Source organism: Lagopus leucura, unplaced genomic scaffold (genome assembly GCF_019238085.1).
Source record: "Lagopus leucura isolate 7727_CA_CO unplaced genomic scaffold, USGS_WTPT01 Super-Scaffold_100001, whole genome shotgun sequence".
Taxonomy (NCBI): Eukaryota; Metazoa; Chordata; class Aves; order Galliformes; family Phasianidae; genus Lagopus; species Lagopus leucura.
Window position 1 is genome coordinate 73,971,206 of NW_024962262.1, and position 24,359 is coordinate 73,995,564.

Sequence of the window (24,359 nt, forward strand, 5' to 3'; positions counted from 1 at the left end):
AAATACAGTGACACCACAAACAAGTGCTCCCACCGCCTCCTCCCCCGCCCCCCTTTGCCCCCCCCCCAAATTAATATACTCGGGAAGCCCTTTTAGAGATTCTCATTAATTAGGGTTTCTTGAGAGTCAGAGTGGGGTCTTTGCTGATTGAGGACACAGCCCATAAGAAACTTAGAGATCTTTGCTACAAGTCTGATGAACGACTGCACACCACCTACAGGACAGGACAGGGAATGGCTCCTCACCTCTACCCAGAATAAAGCCACAATCCCTCAGATAAGCATACTGCATCAGTTGGCGACAGAGTTTGAGTTGCGCAAGTTTTCCCTCCTTCCCCTAAGCTTTCAGGTACTGTGTTTTTACAGCAACAGCAGGAAAGCTGGAGAGACTGAGGACATCTGCCAAGCACAGCAGGGACAGAGAAGAATGGGATGGGATCACAGAGCCACATTGAACAAGCAGAGTCCTGCAGCCACACAGAGGCCAGCTGGATGTGAAGAAGCCTTGCTGCATTACACACACTATCATTCAGAAAAGAAGCCACATGCAAGAGAAGAATGAGGGACCACCAACTTGAACTCAGGAGTACAAGGGAGCAAAAGAACTTAAAGCAACAGAATTGATTTAGGGGGAGTTAGTTCTCCCTAGGTCCATGCAAATGCCAAGGCAACTATGAAAAACAACTGTGGGTGGGGGGAACCCCACAGAACCACAGCACTTGCCTGTAGTTCTTGCCAGAGAGAGAGCTGTGAAAATCCACCAGACTGCAGCTCTGAGGTTTGCACTCAAGCTGCTTTGGGAGCCCATAGGAGTTAACAGTGAAGCATAAGGAAAACAGGGCAGGGGAGCTGCTAGATGAGAAACGGGTATCAGGGACAGCAGGGGACTAGCCAGCCCTCACTCAAGCTCAACCTGAAACAGGTATAGAGCTTACGGCCACAGCACAGAGGGACTGACAACCTTGCACACGGAGCATCTGCTTGGGATGGCTTTATCAGAGAGCTCTTATTAAGGGGAAATGAAATTTACTCAGCACTGTGTACAATTGCTTCAACTTCTGTAGGGCTGTGCAATTTCAGGCCAAAATCAGGTCTCTGTATTTCGATCGATTTAAGTTAGTATCATGCTTCAGATTACACATCATTAAGGAGTTATTAGAGCAACCCATCTGTCAGGATCCAGCAGTACTGTGCAGCATATAACCAGCATGTACAGAAATTTGTTTCAAATGTACACTGCACATGAAAAGGAATAGTAGTAAGACACTTACTGAAAAGCAAACCAAGAAAACAGCACCTAGAGATTAACTACCTAGATTTTAGAATGATGACATGGGTAGGTTAGAAACAATAATATTCCTGAACTAAAACTTGGCGTACAAACACACAGCTTACAGGAGAAAAAAAATTTAGATGCATCATTAGGAAAGAATATACAAGAAATCAAAGAGAGAAAGGTTGTGGATGTTAGGACTTCAGTGCATTAATGCACATTGGGAGCATCCTACAACCAAGAGCCTATCTCTGGGTCTCAGTGCCAAACACTAGGCACTGAAGACGTTCTTCCCCCAACACAGCACTCCATAGCATCCTTTCAGAGCAGCATTTCTCCATGCCTCACTATGCCACATTTGCTATGCTTCCTGCCCCATTTGCTATGCTTCCTGCCCCATTCTGCCTTTACAGTGCCTGCACAGTACAAGGCATCTGCCACATTAAGAGCACAGCCACAAAAAGCATCCCGTCCTCGTACCCAGGGCTCACACGGGTACCAGGCTGAGCGCTGCTCCACGAGGGGGTGCAGCGATATCCTCAGCTTTGTTCCACTTGCCGCCGTTCTCCACTAGGGGACTCACCTGAGAAGTCTACTACAGCTCCTGCAGTTAAGCCAAGTTAAAAAAAAAAAAAAAAAAAAAAAAAAAAAAGCCAACCCTGACATGTGGATGCTACATGTAAAATGAATGGAAATATACCAGTATATGTAGCAGATGCAATGCGTGAAGACGTGCGCCCGCAACTACGGGAGGCACACAGTAACGTCACTTTGCTCCTCAGTGTCCTATTGCAGATGTATGTGCTCATAGAAACAAAGGTGAAATGCGACAGCAGGGGGTAGAACCAGGAGGGTACAGGCTATGGGTGCTGCTCCATGCCAACCCCAGCCCCGCGTGTGGCACATAAGGGCTAAAGGAGGCACTGGGGAGGGACTGCCGTGAGCTATTGTTTCCCAATAGAGGGTCTCAGGTATTGCGGGATGCTGTTATTTTATCGCTATTTCCACATGCAGGTATCACACAGCCCCGAAGGGGCTCTCGCAGAGCACCGCATCATCCCGCTCGCTCACACCACCGCTTATCACCGAGCCACCGAAGAGCACCAGCGGTTGGCAGCCCTTCCAAGGGGCGATATCGCTGCGGCTCAACTGGTGGTAGCAACGGCAGGGTGGGGGGGGAGGGAAACGGAAAAGGGGACAAATCGAATAATTAACACTAAGATCCTCCACCCCTTCCCCCACCAGCGGGCCGCAACGGGGATACCCGTGTCCGGGCGCTGCGGGGCGAGGCCCGGGGGCACCGCGGGCGGGGAGGTGCTCGGGGCAGGTGCGGGGAGTGCCCGGGAGGCAGCGGGGACCGCGGGAGGGCGAAGCCGGGACTGCACTCAGCCGGCAGCTGCTTACCTGCGGGGACCTGCGGGGAGAGCCGCGCTGCGACAGCTCCCGGCGGGGGAAGATTCGGAAAAGGGGAAAGAGATAAAGGGCCGGGAGCCGCGCACAACTCCGCCTCGAGAAGCGAGGGAGGGCCGGGCGGGAGCTGCTCGCCCCGCGGACGGGGCTGGATAGGGTGACAGGGGGAAGAGAGGAGCCCCCCGATTGCCGGTCTCACCTGGCCGGTCCCCTCCCGCCCGTCGCCCCTCCCTCACTCACCCTTTGCATGGCTTTCAGGATCAAAGCCAGTTCATAGCGGGGCATCGCAGAGCTCGGCCGTAGCGGGAGGAGCGGGGATTGGCGGGACACAGGGGAAGAAGAGAGGGCGGCGGTGCCGGACAGGGGGTAACGGAAGAAGAGAGGAGAAAGCGCGTCCCCGGCTGTGCTGGCGGTGACTCCCGCCCGCGCGGCTCCTGGGCTGCACACACACCGAGCAGGCGGGCGGGCGGCGCGGCTTAAAGGGCGCCGGCAGCTGCGCACGCTCCGCCGCGCCGCCCCCCGCCCGCCGCAGGCACCGCCTCCGCCGCCGCGGCCTCGCGAGCAACGGCCCGCCCGGGGGCTGCCCCGCCGCCCCTGCCCCCGGGGGGCCGAATGGGGGACGCCCGGCACCGGGGAGGGGGCTCTGAGCCGGGCGGGCCGAGCGGCGGGTCGGGAGCCGCCTCTCCCCTGCGGCGGCTCCGGGCCTGCGCCCGCCTTCCTCCTTCCCGCCGCTGCGGTGGTGGCGGCTGCTGTGGCTGCTGCAGGGAGTGGAAATTTCCACTGTGTCCGCCCCCTGCTCCCCCCGCCGTGCACACACGCGCACCCGAGACCGCACGCGGCGGTGGAGAGAACGGTGCCGGGAAGCCTCCGCGCCTGCCCCGGGGCCGCGGGTCCCGTGCAGCCGGCTGAGGTGCCCGCAGGTGGGCGTCCGCAGACACCCTTCCAGAATCTTCCGCGGCCCTGCCGGGGTGATTGTGTGGCCGGGGTGCATCTCAGCCAGAACAGCCTCACTGTTGTGTCTTGCCCACGTGGTTGGGGTCGTATTTCTCCATAGCATGGGCACATCCCTCTGGCACACACACTTCACTCGTGTGTATGTACCTAAGAACATCCCAGAAATACAGCGCTGGAGCTGGATGTATAGACGCAGCTTGTCCTGAGTTTCTGCCCTGAGTTTTGACAACCTTCTAGGCTTCCTGTGGCACCCGAGGTGCTCACAGGGTACTGAGGCAAGATCTCTGCAGGAAAAGAGCATGAACCTTGCCTGCCAGCACAGGCACAGCCCGCTGCTGTGGTGCCAGGAGGGTCCCCTACTGCCTGGGAAAGGCTGTTGCTATGTGGTTGCTGCTGTGGACGAGCAGGATTTGCCTGGGCCTAAAAGCAGCTGTGGGATGAGAGGCAGGAAGGAGAGCAGGGCCACCTGGCCGTGGCTCAGGGTGAAGAGGAAGCAGGAAAGAAGGCAGCCTTCAAAATTAAAGAACTTTAATGAGATATCCAGGATCCCAGCACCCCTATTTATTACTGCATAGCTGTGCTCCATCCTACAGGCTCTCATGCTGGAAGTCCTACAGTCCTCTAGTCTTCTCATTAACATTGCCTCCAACAAAGAAAACCTCTTCCTTTAGCTCTTTTACATACAATCTTAAACCTCCCCTTGAAACAAAACCTGAATTCATACCTCACTCTTCATCAACATGTGCTCATCTCAAGCACAAGTTGCCGGCCTACAACCCTGCTCCATCCAGAGGGTCCTCAGTGCTCATCCAGGAGCCACAGCCATGCCTTTCTCCACCAAAAAAAAACAAACTAAAACAAAACAAAAAACCTGCCATGAGCTCAGCATCACTTGCATTCTCTGCATAGTAATGATATAGTGGCTGGTAAAATGAATCCAAGATGTAAGTGCTGCTAATTGAAAACTTTTCCCAACACTTCCCACAGCAATTTGTGGCACAGCCAGCGCTGGTGATGTTGCAGGCCTTCACCAAAGTGAAGTTGTAAGTTATTCCCTACAGGTGGTATGAGACAGCACCCACACAGGCTTTGTTTCAGCAGCCATTTTTTGTGCCCCGCTGTTAGCTGTCAGCTGTTCAGGCCTAATTGTCCGTGTACAAGTATATTCCCAGTCTACACCCCTAAGCTCAGGTGTGCTTTGGCAGTAATTGCCCTTCTACCAGCTGGCAGGTGTAACTGCCTGTTCTTGCTGACCTTCCCTGATCGTTTTGATTTGGTTTTGTTTTGGTACAGTGTTGTGCAGAATGAGCTTGTTTCTTGTTCTGAACGGCTGCCTGGGTCCTTCCAGAGGAAATCAAGGTAGTTTGCAAATGGCAGTCCCCATGGAGGATAGAGGCCAGGTACCCCCACCATACAGACATGAATGGATGGCACTTCCCACCCCGCTGCTGGTGCTGTAAGTGCACATGAACCACACTGTTCGCATCCCACAGAATGAAACCCCTGTACTCTGCTGCTGTGCCTGCTTCAAACACTCATTTTCCCCCAAAAAAAGCACTATGTCCAGTTCCAGTTCCTGAAGTCTTTCTCAGAACTTCATGCAAATCCCCAAGACTATATCCTGAAATTTCTAGAACTACTCATGTGCTAATATTTGATCTCAGCTGCGTATACATTGATATTCACCATTCATAAGCACTTTCAACTACATTTGCACACCCAACCACCACAGATACGTCCCCGCATGGGTCCAACAAGCCCTTCTCCTCCTTTATTTATGAACCTCACCCAAACATCTCCATCCTCCAACACTTAATCTCAGGATCCCACCAACGTAAGACTGAAAACATGTGTCCAGTTATATCTGTGCTGGAGATTTGTACATGAGATCTAGTAACTGTGCTCCTGGATATATTCTCTGAGTGAGATCTTTGCATTTGGGAGTCTCTTGATATGCACATTAGCAACACAGATACAGTGTCTGTGACTGTGCCTGAATGCTGCACATATATGGGCCTCTGCTCTGGTGTATGATGCCTACCTGTAGCTGTGCACAGTTAAGCCAACTGCTATAAACATCTGTGACATCCCCTATCTTTGTGGGAGTTCCTAATGCTTTCCGATTTTCTCATTGCTGACGCAATGTGTTCACTTCCACTTTGCATCTTGAAGTTTGTTTGTTCCTCAAAGCACTACCCAGAAGTATCCGAAGACTGTAGGAAAGTCTCATTTAACATTTAAAAGCACAGAGATTGTAGAGGAAGATCTGCGAAACAGTAGTGAGCATGCTCTAAAAACTCAGACAGCAAATATAAAATATTTTTAAGAAGCAGTAAGTGTAAATATATGCCCTTTCTGGAAAGGAGCTCTGCAGAGAAGGCCCTGGGCATCCTGGTGAACAACAGGTAGGCCGTGAGCCAGCAGAGAGACCTGGGGCTGCTCAGAGTGGAGAAGAGGAGACTGAGAGGGAGGAGATCTTATCTGTGCTTATAAATACCTGAAGAATATGACTCAAATGGTTGGAACAAGGCTCTTTTCAGTGGTACCCACTCACAAAGCAAGGGGCAGCGGGCACAAACTGGAAAACAGGAAGTTCCATCTAAACAGAAGGAAAAACTTCTTCACTTTGAGGGTGACAGAGCTGTGGAACAGGCCGCCCAGAGGGGTGGTAAAGTCTCCTTCTCTGCAGATACTGAAGATCCATCTGGATGCTTTCCTTGTGACCTGTTGTAGGGAACATGCTTTAGCAGGGTGTTTGTCTTAATGCTTTAACAGAGGTCTCTTCCAACCCCTGTGATCCTGTGATTCTGTGATTTTGATAAGGCACAGGATAAAAATATGCCCTCCTGCATTCTGCATGCATATGTAAATGAAAAAGTAATTTGGGAAAAAGCGTTTGGACATGTTTTGGAGAATAAAAATGCTGTGCAGTATCCCGTAGACACTGATGAAGAAGCTAGTATCAGTATCCAGTATCATAGAATCATAGAATCATAGAATCATGGAATCATAGAATCATAGAATCATAGAATCATAGAATGGCCTGGGTTGACAAGGACCACAATGATCATCCAGTTTCAACCTCCTGCTGTGTACAGGGTCGCCAGCCACCAGACCAGGCTGCCCAGAGCCACATCCAGCCTGGCCTTGGGGGAAAAAAAGGAAGAAAAAATGTTCTCCTTTTGAAAGCTCAAGATGATCTTTAACAGCCTCTCTAAGCATAACCATACTGCACTTCCGTGATCTTTCTCATGATTGAATATACCTCGTTTTCTAATAAGTTCTCTGTGCACCACATAAAAGCTAATACTCTCCTCTTAATAAAAGCTTTAATTTCTAGCTGTGATACATCACACAATAGCAAACCAAAATCAGAATTTACCACAGGTCTAGTACTAGGGTGTAGCCTAACTTCATTTTCAAATCTGGACAGATTTCCAGTGTTAGAAGAAAACAGAAACCGACTGTGGAAAGAGTTCTGCCATATACTCATGTATTGCCAAGTGTCTTATTTTTATTTGCTTGTACTGGTGTTTGTCCTTAGACGTAGACAGGGATACAGATACATGCCTGTTGTCCTTAATCTCTACTCACCTTCTTGGTAGGGTTTGCAGCTGAGCACTGTACACGTGAGGCAGCAAGAGGTGAACTAGCTAGTGTGAAGTTATTGTGGGAATATCTGCATGGCTGTGCAGCTGCGGCAGTGATTGTGTTCCAGACCTATCCCAAGCAGGTGGTGGGTGGAGCTGGACCAGAGATTGTTTGATCCCCAGGGAGCAGGTGAGCGAGCAAGGCTGAAGGGAAAGAGATTGTAGTAACAGATGTGGCTGTGACAGTATAGCTCTTAGACACATGGGGAATTTTGTCCTTGGTGGGAGGACTGAAAGGAAACAACTGAGAAAAGATTGAAAGAAAAATGAAGGATAAAAAAAGGACAAAGTCCTGGGTAAAGAGCCCAGAGCTGGTATGACTGAAACATGTAGGAAGGAATGCAGAGGAAGCTGGGATGTGATGCTCACAAACTGGGAGTGGGATCTAATGAAGAGATATAGAAAGGAGACTGGAGGGGGAAGAAAATGTAAGAATGGATAGAAAAAGACTAGGATGGAGAAAGCTGTCATGAAGAAGAATAGGGCAGGGAAAGATGGGGTATTAGGAAGCTGAATGAACTGTGCTAGAAGAAAGCAGGGAGAATCAAGTATTTCAGAGTTTGTAATAGAACCACAGATCTCTGGATACTTGTTGTCCCTGTCAGTCTTGGATGAAAAGACACTCTCATCAGTTTCCCTGTTAGTTTTGAGTGGGAGGGCTCTCTGCCATGGATCTAAAGGCTCCAGCCCCTATGACATGTACCACAGTATGATGCACAATGGAAAGGTTTTACTTTTCCTGTTACTGCTTGCTTTTTCTAAAAGCTAGCTAATTGCACATATGGAATCTGCTTTAAATGAGGATTAGATTGCAAAATCAATACTGCATAATGAGTATTATTTTATCCTTCCTCTCACTTGCATATGCATTTTCAAATAATTGCAAATAATATAATTGCATACTATTCTTTCCATGGGATCTATGCTACATTTACTTCTCAGAGTGGAGCTGGTCTGGAGCTGTGTCAGGAACTACATGGTGGAAAAGGCCGCTGTCTATAACAGTTTTTTCCCTTTTTGTTTCAGAATAAACATGCATTAAGTGACACCATAGGATCGTGAGGAAGGATGAGCTCTTGGAATAGCTGAGCTCTGCCTTTGGGATGGATTCAGCCCCTTCTTTGCAGCATAGTTCTTGAACAGTGCTGAATAAGGTCAGTTAAACCACACTTTTCACAGATGGCCACAGATTTCATGCTCCTGCTTTCTGGGTCTCTGAATTGAGATTTTGTGGTCTCATTTGTGGAAGTGCTGAATGATCCCAGCTGAAACCGAATTCAGTTGGTGCTAGGCATGTAAAGTGGTCTGAATGCAGAACATATCCTTGAAATAATCAGTTGATTACCTGTCTCAGACTGAGTTGTCAGAATCTACAAGACATTAAACTCCAGATAATTATAACCCATGCCAAAAGCATCATACCCAGGAGGTAACAATTTGTAGCTGGTGATTATTTCCTATAGAAAGGGGAGGAAGAAGCATCCTTCTGCTGTCCAGCCTGATACCTCAGGACGTGTCCTGATACTGCAGGAAGTGTTCCGCTCACCAAAAGCTGAAGTCCAAGAAGGTTCAGAAAAGCTGCTGGGACTCATCCAGCCCTCACACAGAGACCCTTTACCACTCCTCTGTAAGTATGTTTGTGGTTCTGCCAGGCTGAACCGTGAGCAGGTCAAACACGATTATGTGGAGATGGGAGCTATACTGGAGGGGTCAGGAGCTCTGTCAGGGCCCAGTTCTTCCAGACAGGAGCGCTGGCTCTGGCACTCTGGAAATCAGCATGTGGGTGGGGAGGAAGACTCATAAGGAGGCTCAGGTGAATTTTCAAGAATTGCTGAATGACAGGAAAAAAAATAAAATGGGTTTGGGGAGCTTAACTGTGCAAAGAAGGCTTTGAATTAAAAGCTAGGCAGATCAGTGGTATGGGTTCAAAGTTAATTGCAGCAAATGGTAGTTAATGGGGAAGACAGGATGACAAGGAACACCTATAAATGCATGATCTGGTAGGGAAAGACCCTGGGAAGAAAGCTTCAGAGCCACAGCAGACATAATATCCATTTTGATGCCCCAGTGTATGAGCAGCAGCTTCTTTAAATCTCAGTAAGTGGCTCATTAGCCCTCTGATGTGGTCATACACTGCAGCACAGTAAGGACAAGAATCAAAGAATAACAGGAGCCTGTAAGAATGATGTCAGAAAGACCAAGGCAAAAAAAAGGCAGTGTAATTAACAAAGAAAAGCAAGGTTAACAGGAAAGCACTCCTATATGTTAGAGCAAGACAATGGCAGAAATATGATCTACCCTTGAGCCAGAACTGAAAGCTAGTAAGAGGCGACAGAGGAAAATTCGAAGTGTTTAATGTCTTTTTCCCTCTTTGGTTAAAAGCATTAACTATGACCAGTCAGGTAACTATTAATGTCTAAAGCTAAGTAGCAGGAAGGATAGAACACACTAGAATTGGTTGTTTTCCAGCTGGACAGACCTGATAGACCTCATCTGAGGGAACATGAAAAACCAGCTGAAGCAAACCAAGAGCCATTAGGGACCCTTCCGCACATTACCTGGAGATCAGAAGACTGGGGATGGGCAATTGCAGTACCCATAGTAAGAAAAAAAAAGAAGGAGTTTGAGGAGTATAGGCAGAGAAAACAGCCTAACTTGAATTCCTGGAAATAAACTGAAACAAGATCTACAACAGACTTCTTTTGTGCATGGGAGGTAATGAAAGGATATGTAGAGGCCAACAAATATTTGCCAGGAACAAATCATGCTGAACCAAGCTAATTTTCTTCTTTGACAAGTAGCAAGTCTTATGGACAACAGATATTACATATCTTGAGTTGAACAAGGTTTTCAACACAGTCTCTTGTGATTTCCTGTAAGGGAGTTAAAACAAAACTACTGTAGAGTGGACTCAGACTCACAGCTACTTAAAAAAACAAAACAAAAAAAAGCAACAGAAGAATTATCATCTGTTCATTGCTGATGTGGAATGATTATGGAAAGTAGTTTTGCAGATGCTCTGCCAGGGACTTGTACCACTCCCTATTTTTGTTGTGTTTTGAAAGACGATGTAGAGCGTACGGTTATCAAATTTGTTGAGAAAGTTCTGTGAGCAGGATTAGCATCTTAATCGATTGAAGAAATGGTCTGAAAACAGAAGGATTCAGTAGCTTTGGGTATAATCTAATTACATTTAGGCAGGAATAAACCCCTGAATGGAGAACAGCCAGAAAGGCAAAAGACCTGCACAAAAATAGGTTGGGGGTTTTGGTATATCTCAAGCTGACTAAGAATTAACAGTGCTATACTTGTGTGGAGAAGCAAGAGTCATGCTGAAATGTATGAATAGTTTAGGTGAGATGTGAAAGAAATTCTTCATTCCTGCTTAGCATGGGTGAGATCTCAGTGCAGAAAATGGACTTGCTTTTGCCACTGGACTCAAGAGGAGCATAGGCAAATAGGAAAAGTCCTAGGAGCGACAAAAAGTACTAAAAGTCTTAAGGGACTGACCTTGGAGGCCAGTGTCTAAGAACTGGATTTGTTTAGTCTAGGGAAAAGAGGACTGAGAAGAAACATGATAACGGTCTTCAAACATGTAAAAGGCAGCTGCTCACTGGAAGGCAGTAAGTCTCGACTCTTAGAAAAAAGCAGTGAGCTTATGTAGTATCTAGAGTTACAGTTTTTGTAAGGAAAAACTTCTTAGCTAGGAGGCTACAAAAGCCAGTGGAGGTCATCGAGACTTTAGTACTGATGATTTGAAATGTCTTTAATGAAAGGATCATTGTGTGTGGATGGGAAGGGAGATACCAGAACTAAGGGCAAGAGCTTGCCAGCATAATAACTTGCAGACAAATATTTGAAAGGCATATGTTGCATCTGGAGCTGGGGTTGTTGTGTTATGAGAGTATCATCACTGGGAAAAGCATCTCCAGCTATCACTAAGTTTTGTCCAGCACATGGAACTTCAAAGGAGGGAAAAAGGAACTGGATCTTAAGTGCAAACTTGGAAAGGTTGCTGACCCCTAGAACATTTCTTGAGGCTTCTTCCTACCTTCAACAGCTGTAAATAAACACAGACTGTGCCAAAATGGCTAAATTACTGCTACAGGGACTTCCTGTTACATGTGAAAAACAGATATTAAGCCTTATTTGAAAAATTATCTTACCTGAAAAATTTTTCTAGTTACATCATGTGCGTTTCTGGCTTGAAATCCCATCGCCTGGGAGACAAGCAAGCACTAGCATTTCTGCTTTATGAGGAGAATGAAAGGTTTTGTCATGAACCTGAAAGACTGTTTTGTTGCATTACTTTGCAAATGTTTGGGAGGCAGCTGTCCTTGTCCTTGTCCGGGAGGCCTGCTATTGTGAAAAGCAAAGCCAAGAAAATGGAGTGAGAATCTGCAGAGGCACAAGAGGGAAGAACGAAATGCCCTCACATTGCATAAAACTTCTATGACGTGAGTGGGAGTAAAACCCAGGTCTTTGTGGTGTTCACACCAGCACCGCCATCCTCGAGCACTGCTGTCATACTGTAACAGTATTTGTTTTAACAGTAGTTTCCTTCACAGAGAACCCTTCTGAAGGTTGCGCTGTGTGTTGGCTACAGGTGCAGAGATGTATATTGCCACTGCATCTTTCTGGTGCTATGAAAGCGATAATGTAATTCTATGCAATTAAAATGCCGCCTCCTACATGCACAGTGACTCTCCCTTAGTTTTACAGCTGTTTACCATGTTCTTTGTGAAGGCATTTGCTGATAATAATTTGCGTTGGGGAAATATAATAGCCCAAACAAGGAAATCTAGTATGATCCAATTATTTAATCTAGTTCAAACCTACATTTTTCTCAGAGGAATCCCTAACCCAGATTAATTTAGATATGTGATGAGGTTTGATTCCCTTGCTCTCATAAATCCCACAAGCAGAACACATGCAATTGTTTTGCTGCTAACTGTGCTTACATGTGTACATATTCTCATAATCCTGCAAACATATGAGAAAAGCAAAATTAAAAAAAAAAAAAAAAGCAATTCTAATTCTCTCTTTAATTCTCTCTTGTTTCAGTGGAGCCCACCTGTCTTCTGTTTCCCAGGAGGAAGCCGTGCATCCTTGCTTCTGGTTATTCCGCTCCAAAACTGTAGTTTATTGAAGCATAGGATGTTGGTGGCCCTGCCTGCAGCAGGGGGTTTGGAGCTTGATGATCCTCGAGGTCCCTTCCAACCCAAGCCATTCTATGATTCTGTGATTCTATTATTCAGTCTGCATTCAAATCTCTGGCTTTCTTCTGGAGACAGTAAGTTCTGCTCCAGACTACCATTTATCCAGGTTTCTCTGGACATTTATTCTTTCTCCACTCAAAAATTGTGTCTAGGCAGAAAACGCAGACTGCAAACATTTCTTCAGGATTTTCAGGTATCAGAGAGTCTGACTGGAATTGTGACTTAGAGCATGGCTGGTAGATGTCAATATCATCTATTCACCTATCACACATCCATAGATCACCTCTATGTTTTGTGTACAGTGAAGCTGATGCTTCTAAGATGTGATATCTGTTGTGCATGTGCTGTGGAGTTGATTCATATCTGTGTAGGAATTTCCAATGCAGCAGAAATGCTTTGGATGTACTGTGCATCCACAGACCATCTTTACCACCTTGCAGAGCAAGTCTGGTGGTTTCAAAAGCTCAGATTTATTGCACGTTATCCAGATCATGATCATACACATATATTATCTGAGAAATTTCCCTGAATACAAGACTTCATAGTAGTACTGAAGTACTGTAGTAAGACTACACAGAAGTACTGAAGGAATGAGAAATATTTAGAGTTAATCCTAACTTGCAATATGTGTTGAGGTTTTTTTTTGTTGTTTGTTTTGTTTTTATTTTTTGTTTTTTTTTCAAAGGAGGACAGAGCAGGTAATAATCTGTTGAGAAGAAACAGGAATATTTGGGACAAATGGTCAGTTTCTGCCAAATATGTTCAGCAGGTAAGGAAGCAAGTCTACCTCTCCCCAGGCTGCATGGCACTTAAGCTAGTTGTGACATGCTTTACTCCCACTTAGAGATGTGCTATATATCCAACATCATTCATTCCACAAGATTTGGGAATTCTTTCCTGCATGACAGAAAGAGTATTCATCAGACTGCCTCTCTGTTTCATGCTGCCAGCCCAAGAAAGATCGTCATAGGGAAAAATGGGCCTTGCTATTAGTCTTTATGATGGGCTTCTTTATAACGAGACAGCAATTGATAAATGTTGGTATCAATCAGGATCCTGTATTTTTCCCAGTATTAACTTCAGTTCACTGTAGCGTAACTACAGTGGAATTTACTCCCAGCTTGGAAAGCTATTCAGTGTCATATGGATGATTTCAATTAAAGAATTAAAAATCTTTCAGATAATACAATTATTCCTGCATATGCAACCTGCAGTAGATGTGCATGCTGTTGAAACCAGAGGTTTAACATTGTTTGTATAGATGACTAATGCAGTTGTTACTCAAATTGTACAATTAACATCTGTAAAAATGTACTGCCCCTTACAAAGGTCAGACTGCTTACAGGTGCATTATGTTATTGATATCCAATCAGATCACCTGGGGATTATGTGGAGTAAGAGATCTTCTAAAATGATTGTGAAATTTCTGGCAATTTGTATTTCTCTCTGCATGCAAATTCATTAGCAAAATGCCTTCTTAGTAGTGCTTCAAAACCCCACACAACAATGGGACTTCAAGACGGAAAGCAAAAGCTTAAATACCTGTCTGAACTCCCACAGGATTTGGGGGATTTGGAATAAAATTACAGATTTGTGTCTGAATCATTTTTTATTTTTCACAGAAGATAACCCCAGGTCTTGGAAAAGTTACAGACTGCCTGGTATACACTGCACTGGAATGACCTTGAGAATCTCTTGGCTCTTCCCTTCTCAACAAACATAGTCAATTGGGTCACAGAGAAATGGCAGGTAGCTCATAAAAGGTCAGCGGCTGGCTAAGGGAGCGCTGAATAGCTCAATCTGAAGGTAGGCAGAACGAAGACAGTGGGACAAGAATAGTGCTGTAAGAGCCTAACAGGCACTCCAGCTCCTACTGCTGTGGAAAGCAATGCCCTTCATTTAGCAGGAAAGTAGGAAATCTCTGACTGGAATGGCTTTTGATGCTGAGTGTTCTGAGGGATCACAGAATCACAGAATCACGGGTTGGAAGGGACATCAGGAGATCACTGAGTCCAACCTCTCTGCTAAAGCAGGTCACACAGGTAGGTGTCCAGAGAGGGTCTTGAATATCTCCTTAGAAGGAGACTCCGCCACCTCTCTGGGCAGCCTGTTCCAGTGCTCTGTCATCCTTACCACAAAGAAGTTCTTCTTCATGTTAGTATGGAACTTCCTGCATTCAAGTTTTAGGCCGTTATTCCTTGTCCTATTGCAACACACCACTGAGGATGCTTTCTCCAAATTTCACAAATCATTCCACTTTCTCCTAATGAATATGCAAACATTTCAATTTACACACTTAACTATGCATCTTTAGAATAATCTCACATCACACAATCAAGGGCAGAAGGTGGGGCTGTGTCCTTGTCTAACTTTGTTCTTTCTGCATTTCTCAAGGCACATAAATAAAAGCATAACCTCGGTGAAAGCACTCATCTGAAGATCCTCTCTAACATGGAAGTGCTTCTACACACAAAACAGGTGTTTCATTCTGGGGTCCTTCAGTCATATGTATGTAGTAAAATGGACAAACTTCAGAGATGCTATGGCAGTGATAGAGTGATAGAGCAGGATCATCCATGACCATCAAAAACTAAGACTCCAATAGATTTCTAAGCCCCTCACTCCTTCCTTCTCCTGCCTGCAGGTCCAGCCTGACAAACAACTGCCCCAGATCTAAAAAAAAGGTGCCTATTTTTGTTTGTTTTCATCTCTTACATTAATCAAGAAGAGAAAACACTAAACGAGATAGGAAAGACCGGGCAGATGGAAAAAAACGATCACTAGAAATTGAAGTATTACAGATGTTAAATCATCATAGTGGATATTGGGGAAAACTGCATTCAGGGAAAACTATGGTATGGGTTACTGTTGCAATAGGAAACACTAATAGAAAGAAAAAAAAAGAGAGAGTAAGGCAATATTCTCCCTGTCTTCAGCGCAGAGAGATTTGGAATGATCTGTTGTGCTCAGCATTTCTTTCTTCTAAAAAATTATCCCAGTGATGCTTTCTAGCTAAACAATGAGAGTACAACAACGCAATAATTCTCCTGGGTTTTGTATCACTTTGTTTTTACCTGTCTGATTCAACTACCATTATAATTTATGTTCTCTTAAGACGAAGAGCAGATATAGGTTTACTCAGTGTTTTCATGGAATGTAGTATAGTGTGAATGTGTACTAAATAAGTAATCTGCTGGTTTTCCTTTTTAGTATGTTTTTAAGATTTACTCAAAATACTGGGTTCTGAGAAACAATTTGGAGTTAGTTATTTGGAGATAGGGTAGAATGGTTAGGTTGCAGTTGGACTTGATGATCTTTAAGGTCTTTTCCAACCTGAGCAATTCTATGATTTATAGCAAGAAATACAACATGTCTGGATAGTAAATATACTCCTCAGTGTATCTAATTCCCATCAAACAAAACCAGTGTGTGGATCTACTGTATTTAAACCGTGAGTATATTCAAATCAATCCACATTAAGAACTTAATGGCTTTGGAAAAGCTGATGAATCTTGTAGTACAACTTTAGCATAATATCTTTCACATTCCTTGGTGAATGGTGTGGCGCAACAAACAGTACAGTCCTGTGCAAGTGAAAATTACAGGCTGGTTCTGCATTTGTGAGCATGAAATTTTCAATTAATCTGGAATTTTAAAAGTGATTCCATCACAACAGAAAAAAAAAAAAAAAAAAAAAGCCTAAAATAGGAATAGGAATCAGGACTTCTGTATTTTTATCTCAGTGATGTTTTCAGGAAAAGTGCTCCACCTAGAAATGAAAGCATACTCTGACCTCCAGACCTGAAAAAAGCATGGCCTCACCAGCACAGCGCAGGTGTTTTTTAATAATATAAGCATCATTTCCAGTTGTAAAGCTTGTTGTCCTTTTGATGCTCTTAGGAGCATTGTGGCTGTCCCATCGCATTCAGCGAGTTTGCAGAGAGTTAACTGAATGCAGTGCAGCTACAAGCTCTGCCTCATCTGCAAGAGAGGAAAAGCTCCAGCTTGTTCAGTCTTTTTTTTATTATTATTATTCACAGTAAAGTAACAAAACAAAAGCCTTGAAAAACAGCGCTGCAAGCAAGAATATTGGAATGTGTAGAAACAGAAGATGGGCTATTTCTTCCAGACTTTGAATAAAACCTCAGAAACCTCTCTCAGGACAGCAACTTCAAAAAAGAAAAGGAGACAAAAACGATACAAGCAACAGTTGAAATAATTCGCTGCGTCCGTTCTTAGCGATAGCAACCTATGTCCAAAATCTCTGCCTTCATTTTAGCTTTTGAGCAAATCAGTTGGATTTCTTTCTATTTATAGCCCTGCTGGGTCTGTTCTGCAATTTAGCACACAATTTAACAACACAGCAAGCCTGGTAAGAACAAGAGTATGTTGAACCTGAGTTACTAAGCACAGCAAGTTGGGGCAAGCGTGGAGCGTGGCAGAAGTGCCCACAGCCCTCCCGGGGGAGGGAGGCAATGTACACAAATGCATGTGTGCACGCTTCATTGTTCAGCTACTGAGAATGAAATGGCTCTGCCATTGTGAGGTGCCGCAGCCATCTTCAACAGCGCATTCCATTAAAAGGAGGATGTCCAGGATTGCTCCAGCAGCTACAAGGTTTTTTTTCATTGCAAGGTGATGCCACTGTCAGTTTTACTGGTACTTTCAACGTGTGTAGAGCAATTGTGATATTGGTAACACCACCAGAAGTGAGGTGAACCTGAAATGTGAGGCTCTGTGTGAAGAGGTTATGACTAGAGTCACAGAACTATTTCTGCAGCAAATGTGTGTGGGGAAAAAAAAGAACAACATGCAGAAGAAATAGCAAAACAGATGACAGCTGCAGAAAAGTAGGAAATCAAATAGCTCCTCGCAGAGATGTTATGAATGCTGATACATGAAAAATATTCTAGCAATTCCCATTTCCGTTGATGAAATTAGATACAAAGAAATGGACACCATGAAACAGTGAACTGTATCATTGCTTTATGGGATGTGGACCGGCTGTATTGTGTAATAAGATGTTACAAGTTTGCTAGGCAGAACAACTCGTGCTATTCTCAGCAGAATAACTCAGGACATAACAGCAACTCCTTTCCTTATGTTTTAGCATTAGAGGCTGCACAGTTCCCTCCCTGCACTAAATTGTGCAGAGGATATGGTACAATCAGTAATTCTCAAGATCATTTCTTTCAGCTGGCACTTCTTTAACATGTCACATTCCTAGTTTTCATGGAAAACCAAGATATTAAGATAGGAGGTACCAAACACGTACCTCATGTTAATAGTGCACATAATTACATCCAGTGCTTTTCACCCTCTTCCCCTCCAATACTGGCAGTGCAGTCACTGACAATTCTGGCGTGCTTCCATTGGCACCACCACTACTCACGCTCAGCGCTGTGCCAACATCCCCTGGTGTAAAATTAGAACAGTAACACCACATCCTCCCCTCCTTTGTTTGCTCACCTATTTAGAGTGTGGTTTCAGCTGAGCCTGAGCCGACTGCTCCTATGCACAAAAAGGGAACCAAGCACAAAGCAAGTGTGCTGTCCAGTGCTCCCACTACAGGCTGTGATAACACACATTGGTACCAATAGTGAGAACAACCTCTCCACAGTGGTCTCAAACCACTGCAGACACTGGTGCTGCTCCAGGCAGCGTTCACACTGGGGATTGTCTTTGCAGGCAGAAAGCCCCCTGCAGCAGCATTCCTTTAGCGTCTCTGCTGGCAGAATATGTGCTATATAAGTCTCAGCTGTAGCTAATGGTTCAGCAATATGACGTTTTCACTTACCTGGGGTAACTATACAACAATCTTTCCATGTTCCCTTCCACTTTATGAGACACAGATCCTAGCAATCACTGTTACTGGCTGTGACCATTTCCATGGAAATGTTATTTGTCCGGTGTTTGGTGTGGGCCAGGCACAATGCCCAAACTACTTATAGGTTGCTGACCTGTGTCTCTGCTGCCCATAGTACTGACCCTTCAGCAACTCCAAAGAACACATACATCTGTGTACAGTACACACATATGTGTTCATGGGGGAACTATGGAGTCTGTTTTAACTTTCAACCAGATCAAACCCAAGATTTGGCTGAACAAACAGACAAATAAATGCTACCACTGGCAAGAAGAGGTGGGAGGAATAAGCATGTGGGGAGGAAAGAGCCACAGAGGAAATGTAGAACCATGCTTGTTGGTAGCAGTGTTAGCATAAAACGGTGGAGGTGCACTACCAGAATCACTGTAATCATGTATTTTTGGTGGCTTAAACTGCTGTGGGAACTGTGCTACCCACCTGCTGTGGAGATGCACACAGGACGCTGCTCAGGCACCGCTCCAGGTGAGTGTGGGCTGCAGAACTGGAGGGGTGAGTGCACAGCACAAAAATGATGAAGAATGGAAAGTGACAAAACAGAAATTCAGTTATCTGTAAGAAACAGCGGCCGTTTGTAAGAAACAAAGCATTTGTTTTTGCAACTATTTGTGGTGGATTTTTTGACAACCACACTGGAAAGCACGACAAAACTGCACTCAGAGATATACTCCTTAAGCAGAATTTGCTCCCTTAACCTGAACTTATTGGGCCCTGAGCATTTCTAAGTCTTGAAGCTGAGCAATCCCATTATGAATATAAAAATGCCAGAGAAACTGGAATGCTTCAACTTTGCTCTCTTTTCTATCTTTTAAAAAAATAAAAGCCTTTTACCAGTTCATAGTCGGACTCTGAGTCAAAGCTCTATCAAAACAAATAATTAATAATGCTGAAATTGTTCCATCTTGTATAAATAATGGTCCCATCTCTCAATTTCTGTATAGATTAGTTATGTGTTTCTTTTCATGTGGCAAAGGGAATAGGTTTAGCTCTACCTATAGATGAAAAGATAAGTATAGATATCATACAGCAAATGGCTGTCAAAGTTTTGAATCAGTTCTCTTGAAGTTCTGGTATGTTCTATCCTGTTTTTATTCCATAACATCCCCAACAAGCACCGTGTATTGTCCATAAGGGATGTCCTGGTTTAAACAGAATTATTTTGCTTTCTCATGTTCATCAGGCTTTGTCCAAAATATGCTACTCCTTTTTTAAAAACAAAGTGTTAGAAAGCATACAGTTTCAGGGTACAAAGGGCTCCAAGTAATAGGCTTTTTTATGTTGTGTCAAATTCAGAGATCACTCTTTAGGTAGATGAACTCTGAACAATGCGCCTCTCCAGGAAACTGCATGCTTTCTAATATTTTGCATTTCTAATATGAGCAAAAATCAATTGATTTTTGTCAACAGAGCAGCTCAGCTCTGGGCTGCACCTCAGTTTTTCTGTTTGTTGTGGTTTAACCTGACAGGTGGCTCAGAATCACACAGTCATGTATTCACTCCTCCCCTTCCCAATGGAATGGGGGAGAGAATTGGAAAAAAAAAAAAAAAAAAAAAAAAAGCAAAACTCGGGGGTTGAGATAAAACTATTTAATAAGACAGAAAGAAAGGAAATGGATAATAGTTATGACTATTTACATATATGAATATTTAAATATATGAAGTGACAAGCAATTGCTCAACCCCTGACCAATGCCCACCTAGCCCCCTGAGCAGCGGAAGAGAGTGAGAGGAATTCCCACCTCCTTTGAAGCTCCTTTTACTTAATGTCATGTGGTACAGAATATCCCTTTGGCCAGTTTAAGTCAGCTGTCCTCACTCCCTTCCCTTCCAGCCGGTTGGGCTCTTCACTGCGAATGGCCTCGATTCTGTACAATGGTGCTTAGCAAGCAACTATAAACTTCAGTGTGTTATCAACATTGCTTTTCTCCTAGAACCAAAACAACATCATATCAGACACTCTGAAGAAAGCAGTTCCATCCCAGCTGAAACTAAGACACTACCTGGACTGTGTCTGAAAGAATGATCTATTTGTTTTTTGCTCTTCAGCTGCCCTTACAGATGACAAACAGGTTTCTGTACTGGACCCAGGAATAGAACAAGAAGGACAAATTTATAACTTGTAACTTGGCATTGTATGCTTTGAGAGTGGTGTTTGGAAGCAAGGAGAAAATTAAAAAAAACAATATGTTCAGTGGAATTCGTCTTCATGTATATATTTTATCTGCAGCTGCAGCATAGAGCTGCCAAGTATTAGAGGTGAACTGGAAAAGAAGCAAGAAAATACCATTAACATTAGTGCTTTAGATGCTAGAGATGGAAATGACCCATAAGGACAGGGAAAGTACACCGCCCAGGGAAGAACAGGAGGTGTGTGCACCATACCATACCTCTGTCTTCCCTTCTGCTCGACCATCCCCCTGCACTTGGCACTTTTCCCTCCCAGGTGGCATGGTGCTGGGATGGTCACAGCTCAGAGGCTGCCACTGCCCACCCATCATCCCCACTTGAGGTGGAAGCCCGCTTTGCTGAGAAGAAAAAGGAGGGTGGAAAATGGACCTTCAGAAATAGACTGCCAAATTTTCATGGGAGCTTTTCAGCAAAGAAACGAATGTTATAGTATGAGAAAATGAGAGGCTATTCCTCACGGAATACAAATGAGAGATTTAGTATGACGAAAGTCCGCTATCAGTATGTAGCTGCAATATTTTCATAAGGGCTTGTCCTTCAGAGATGGATTATATGACTTTTCTTATTACAGGAATGTGAAGATTAAGGATCCAAAACACTCTATATTTTGAATTGTAATAAATGCGCCAGGAATCTGGGGAGATTTCCAAAATGCATTTTAATCCATAGTAAGCCAAAAGTTGTGTACTGTAAGCTGTTTTTGTTGTTAGATGGAAGTCAATATAAATTACTGAAGAATCAGAAAATCCTTCTCCAACTAGCAGCTCACACCATTTCAATCATAAGCAAATATGCTTTTGGAAGGAAGGAAAGCAAAAAAATCTGCAATAAACTACAACTTAATTACATATTTTCAAAACCTAGATGTTAGTTTGTATATAGAGCAGCTTTTCCCACATCTTCTAAACTGCACAAATAGCTTTTCAGAATGTGAATTTGCTCAGGGACGTGATTTAGCAGAGGGTTGTTAGGGTAGTATGGTTAGGCTGTGACTGGACTTGATCTTTAAGGTCTTTTCCAACCCGAGCAGTTCTATGATTCTACGATTCTACCAGCAGTGTGTACACACCTATATCTAGGATGGTACATAGACAGAAATGGATGTGAAAATTGAGGCTTATAATTTTAGCAGACAACCTGAACTTCTCTTTAAAGTTAGTTTTCAGGTACTTATATAAAAGAGAAGAAATTGGGAGCTCATCTTTCTCCCCTCACTACTTATTTTGGACTTCCCAACTGTGTTAGATATGAAAGAGTTTGAGAAGAAAGCATTATCATAGCGCAGTGTCCAGGCAATGAGTCACGCATCGGAGCGCCCACTGCTACGTGTGGACAGAGGGATTTGTCCTATAAAGGGCTCTGAGGAGGAGGGACAGCAGATTTACAGCCCCTGGCTACTAAAAGGCCGGAGGTGGAGCTGGCTGGTGATAACAGGATGAATTGTTTCCATCACATGGTTAATGACTCAGCATCATTATCCCAAAGTATTTATTTTTCCATCTCTACCAGTGCATCCAGCATACTTGCGTGGAAAAGAATGGGGGGGACTGGCAGAGCAGAGGTAGCCAGTAGGTTTTGTAGCCTCTGCTCAGGGAACATGATGCCTATTTTCCATGCCGTTGCTTTGTTGTCACTAGGATTGTGACACTCAGCTGTAACAGCACCAGATGGTTTCCTACCATTGGCGTGTACACTCTTGTCTTCCACAGCAGCAATGAATTCCAACCCAGTTGGGTGTGCGCACACACACTGCTTCTATGTGCACACACACACTTGGAAGATCATCACCTAATCTGACAGCAGCAAGGGGGCAAAGCAAACATTGCCTAGCCTGTTCCTGCGTTCTCCAAAACACCATGAGTTATGCAGCACTGGCAACTGTTGAGTAGAAATGGCCGTGACAAGAGTGGGTGTAATCAGTGTATGTGCAGCATATACTGATACGTAGCTGCTGCAGCCCTCATTCCCTTTCACTGGTTCCTAAAATAAGAAAGTGATAGTATGTGTAGGTTTATTTTAAGTAGGGCTGGAGCACACATATAGCTGGCTCATATACAGTCCGCTGCAAATACTGATTACTTTGTGGGATCAATTATGTCACGGTGGCCCTAAATACCTCTCCTTTGCAGACCCAATTCAACACATGACTTGGAAAAACAGTAATACTTCCAGTACCCTTTCTGTTGTCAGTGAACTGCAGAAGTGCTGGTGTGGATTGTGGTGCCTGTCTGTATTTACTGCCAGCCCGCTGGCTCTCTGTCACTAATGCTCATAAAGACACCCACAACAATGAACAGTGGAGCCTTGCTAATGCCACCCACCAGCCAAATGGCATGCAGAGCTTAAGGCTGGAAGGTTGCATACTCTTCTTTCTTTTTCATCTTCCATTTGGTGAAGATCCGCCAAGGAACGACATTCAGTCACCTGCATCAGTTGGACTGAAAGACATTCTGCCAGCAGAAGTGCACTCACTCCCAAGTCTTCAAAATGAAACTCAAAAGGCAAAAGCAGATGAGCCCAGTCCTACAGAGAAACATTTAAGACAACTGATTGTTGACGGTGAGGTGTTGGGAAGCATCCTGCCCACATGTCCCCAGTTCATAAGGACTATTGCATAAGGACACCTGCATAAGGGTGTCACGGAAGGCCACTTTGTACCAGGCAGCCTGGTACCACAGGGTGCTCCATGCCCTTTTTCCCAGTACCGACTGACTGCACATTGTGTCAGCACCTGCCTTTGCAGCTAGGAACAACACATGCATATGTTAACAGAAGAAATAACCCATTAGCTATTTTCTAGTTACTAGGAGCTACCTCAGCATGCAGTCTGCTACATGAGCAGTATCTTGTAGTGCAGAGAGCAGATTTGTTGGCTGGGCAGTCATACTGCATGTAAGGTCACTACTTTAAAGTGAGCTTTTCTACCATCTGTGCTTCCCCATACTCAGTTATGGGGGGCAGCCAAGGGCAGAATCCAGCTCTTAATTTAGACCCCAAATGTTATATAAAAGTTATCCATCCCAGATGGACTCAGTCCCAGAAGTCACTGTTATACAAGACTTGTTATACAGACACTTTTACAAATGAAGAGGAATCAGTGTCTCTGTGTGTTATCTATTCACATTTCCTGTTCCTTCCCTCTAGGGATGTACTCACTTAAGCTATACACCAAATGATTAAGAAGAGCCACCTTGAACTTAATAAGTAAGCTATCTTACCAAGTAAGAAGATGCAGAGTTTGTGCTTAATTTGTCACTTTCAATCGCTTTGCACATCAAGCACAAATGGTCCACAGAGACTAGAAAGGCCATCAGCCAAATTATCTCCTGATGAGGCATATTCATAGTTTCAATCATTTATAGAAGAAAAGCAAGACGAAAGCGAGCATTTTCAAAAGCAGCATCCCTCTATATCCCTTTAAGGAGGATTCACCCGAGCCTGAATTTCTACTGGACAGCCACTCATCGCAGGTGACACTCCAAGGTCTGAAATTCAAATCCCAGGTTTCTCAGCTTCAGTACTCAAAAATGAGGCATCCAAAACAACAGTACAGTCTTGAAAATATGGTCCTTAGTCAGTGCATCCTTGGGGAATCAGAGAAAAACTCAGAGCAGAAATTTCATCTACAAGTCCTGTCCTGAAGTACAAAACTCTCATACAGATCTAATAGCATAATACATGCTTATGCTGCCCAAACATTAGCAAGATCATCAGGAATTGTAGAAAAGGAGTGCATAATTGCTTCATTCTCTCTTTTACAGATACAGTCTTGGGAAGTGAAAG

At 44.4% G+C, this 24,359-nt stretch overlaps 2 protein-coding genes across 2 annotated transcripts in view; both read right to left on the reverse strand.

Annotated features, from left to right (window-relative positions):
* Positions 1 to 2,975, reverse strand: part of MRPS6 (mitochondrial ribosomal protein S6) — a 46,417-nt gene extending 43,442 nt beyond the window's left edge. Inside the window, exon 1 of the mRNA XM_042867178.1 lies at positions 2,923 to 2,975. Coding sequence (XP_042723112.1) covers positions 2,923 to 2,967 — 45 coding nt within the window. The 5' untranslated portion in view covers positions 2,968 to 2,975. The remainder of the gene's footprint in view (positions 1 to 2,922) is intronic.
* SLC5A3 (solute carrier family 5 member 3) overlaps positions 1 to 3,010 on the reverse strand; it is a 19,384-nt gene extending 16,374 nt beyond the window's left edge. Inside the window, exon 1 of the mRNA XM_042867175.1 lies at positions 2,923 to 3,010. The gene's annotated coding sequence lies outside the window, so the exon portion shown is untranslated. The remainder of the gene's footprint in view (positions 1 to 2,922) is intronic.
* Between the last annotated feature and the right edge of the window lie 21,349 nt (positions 3,011 to 24,359).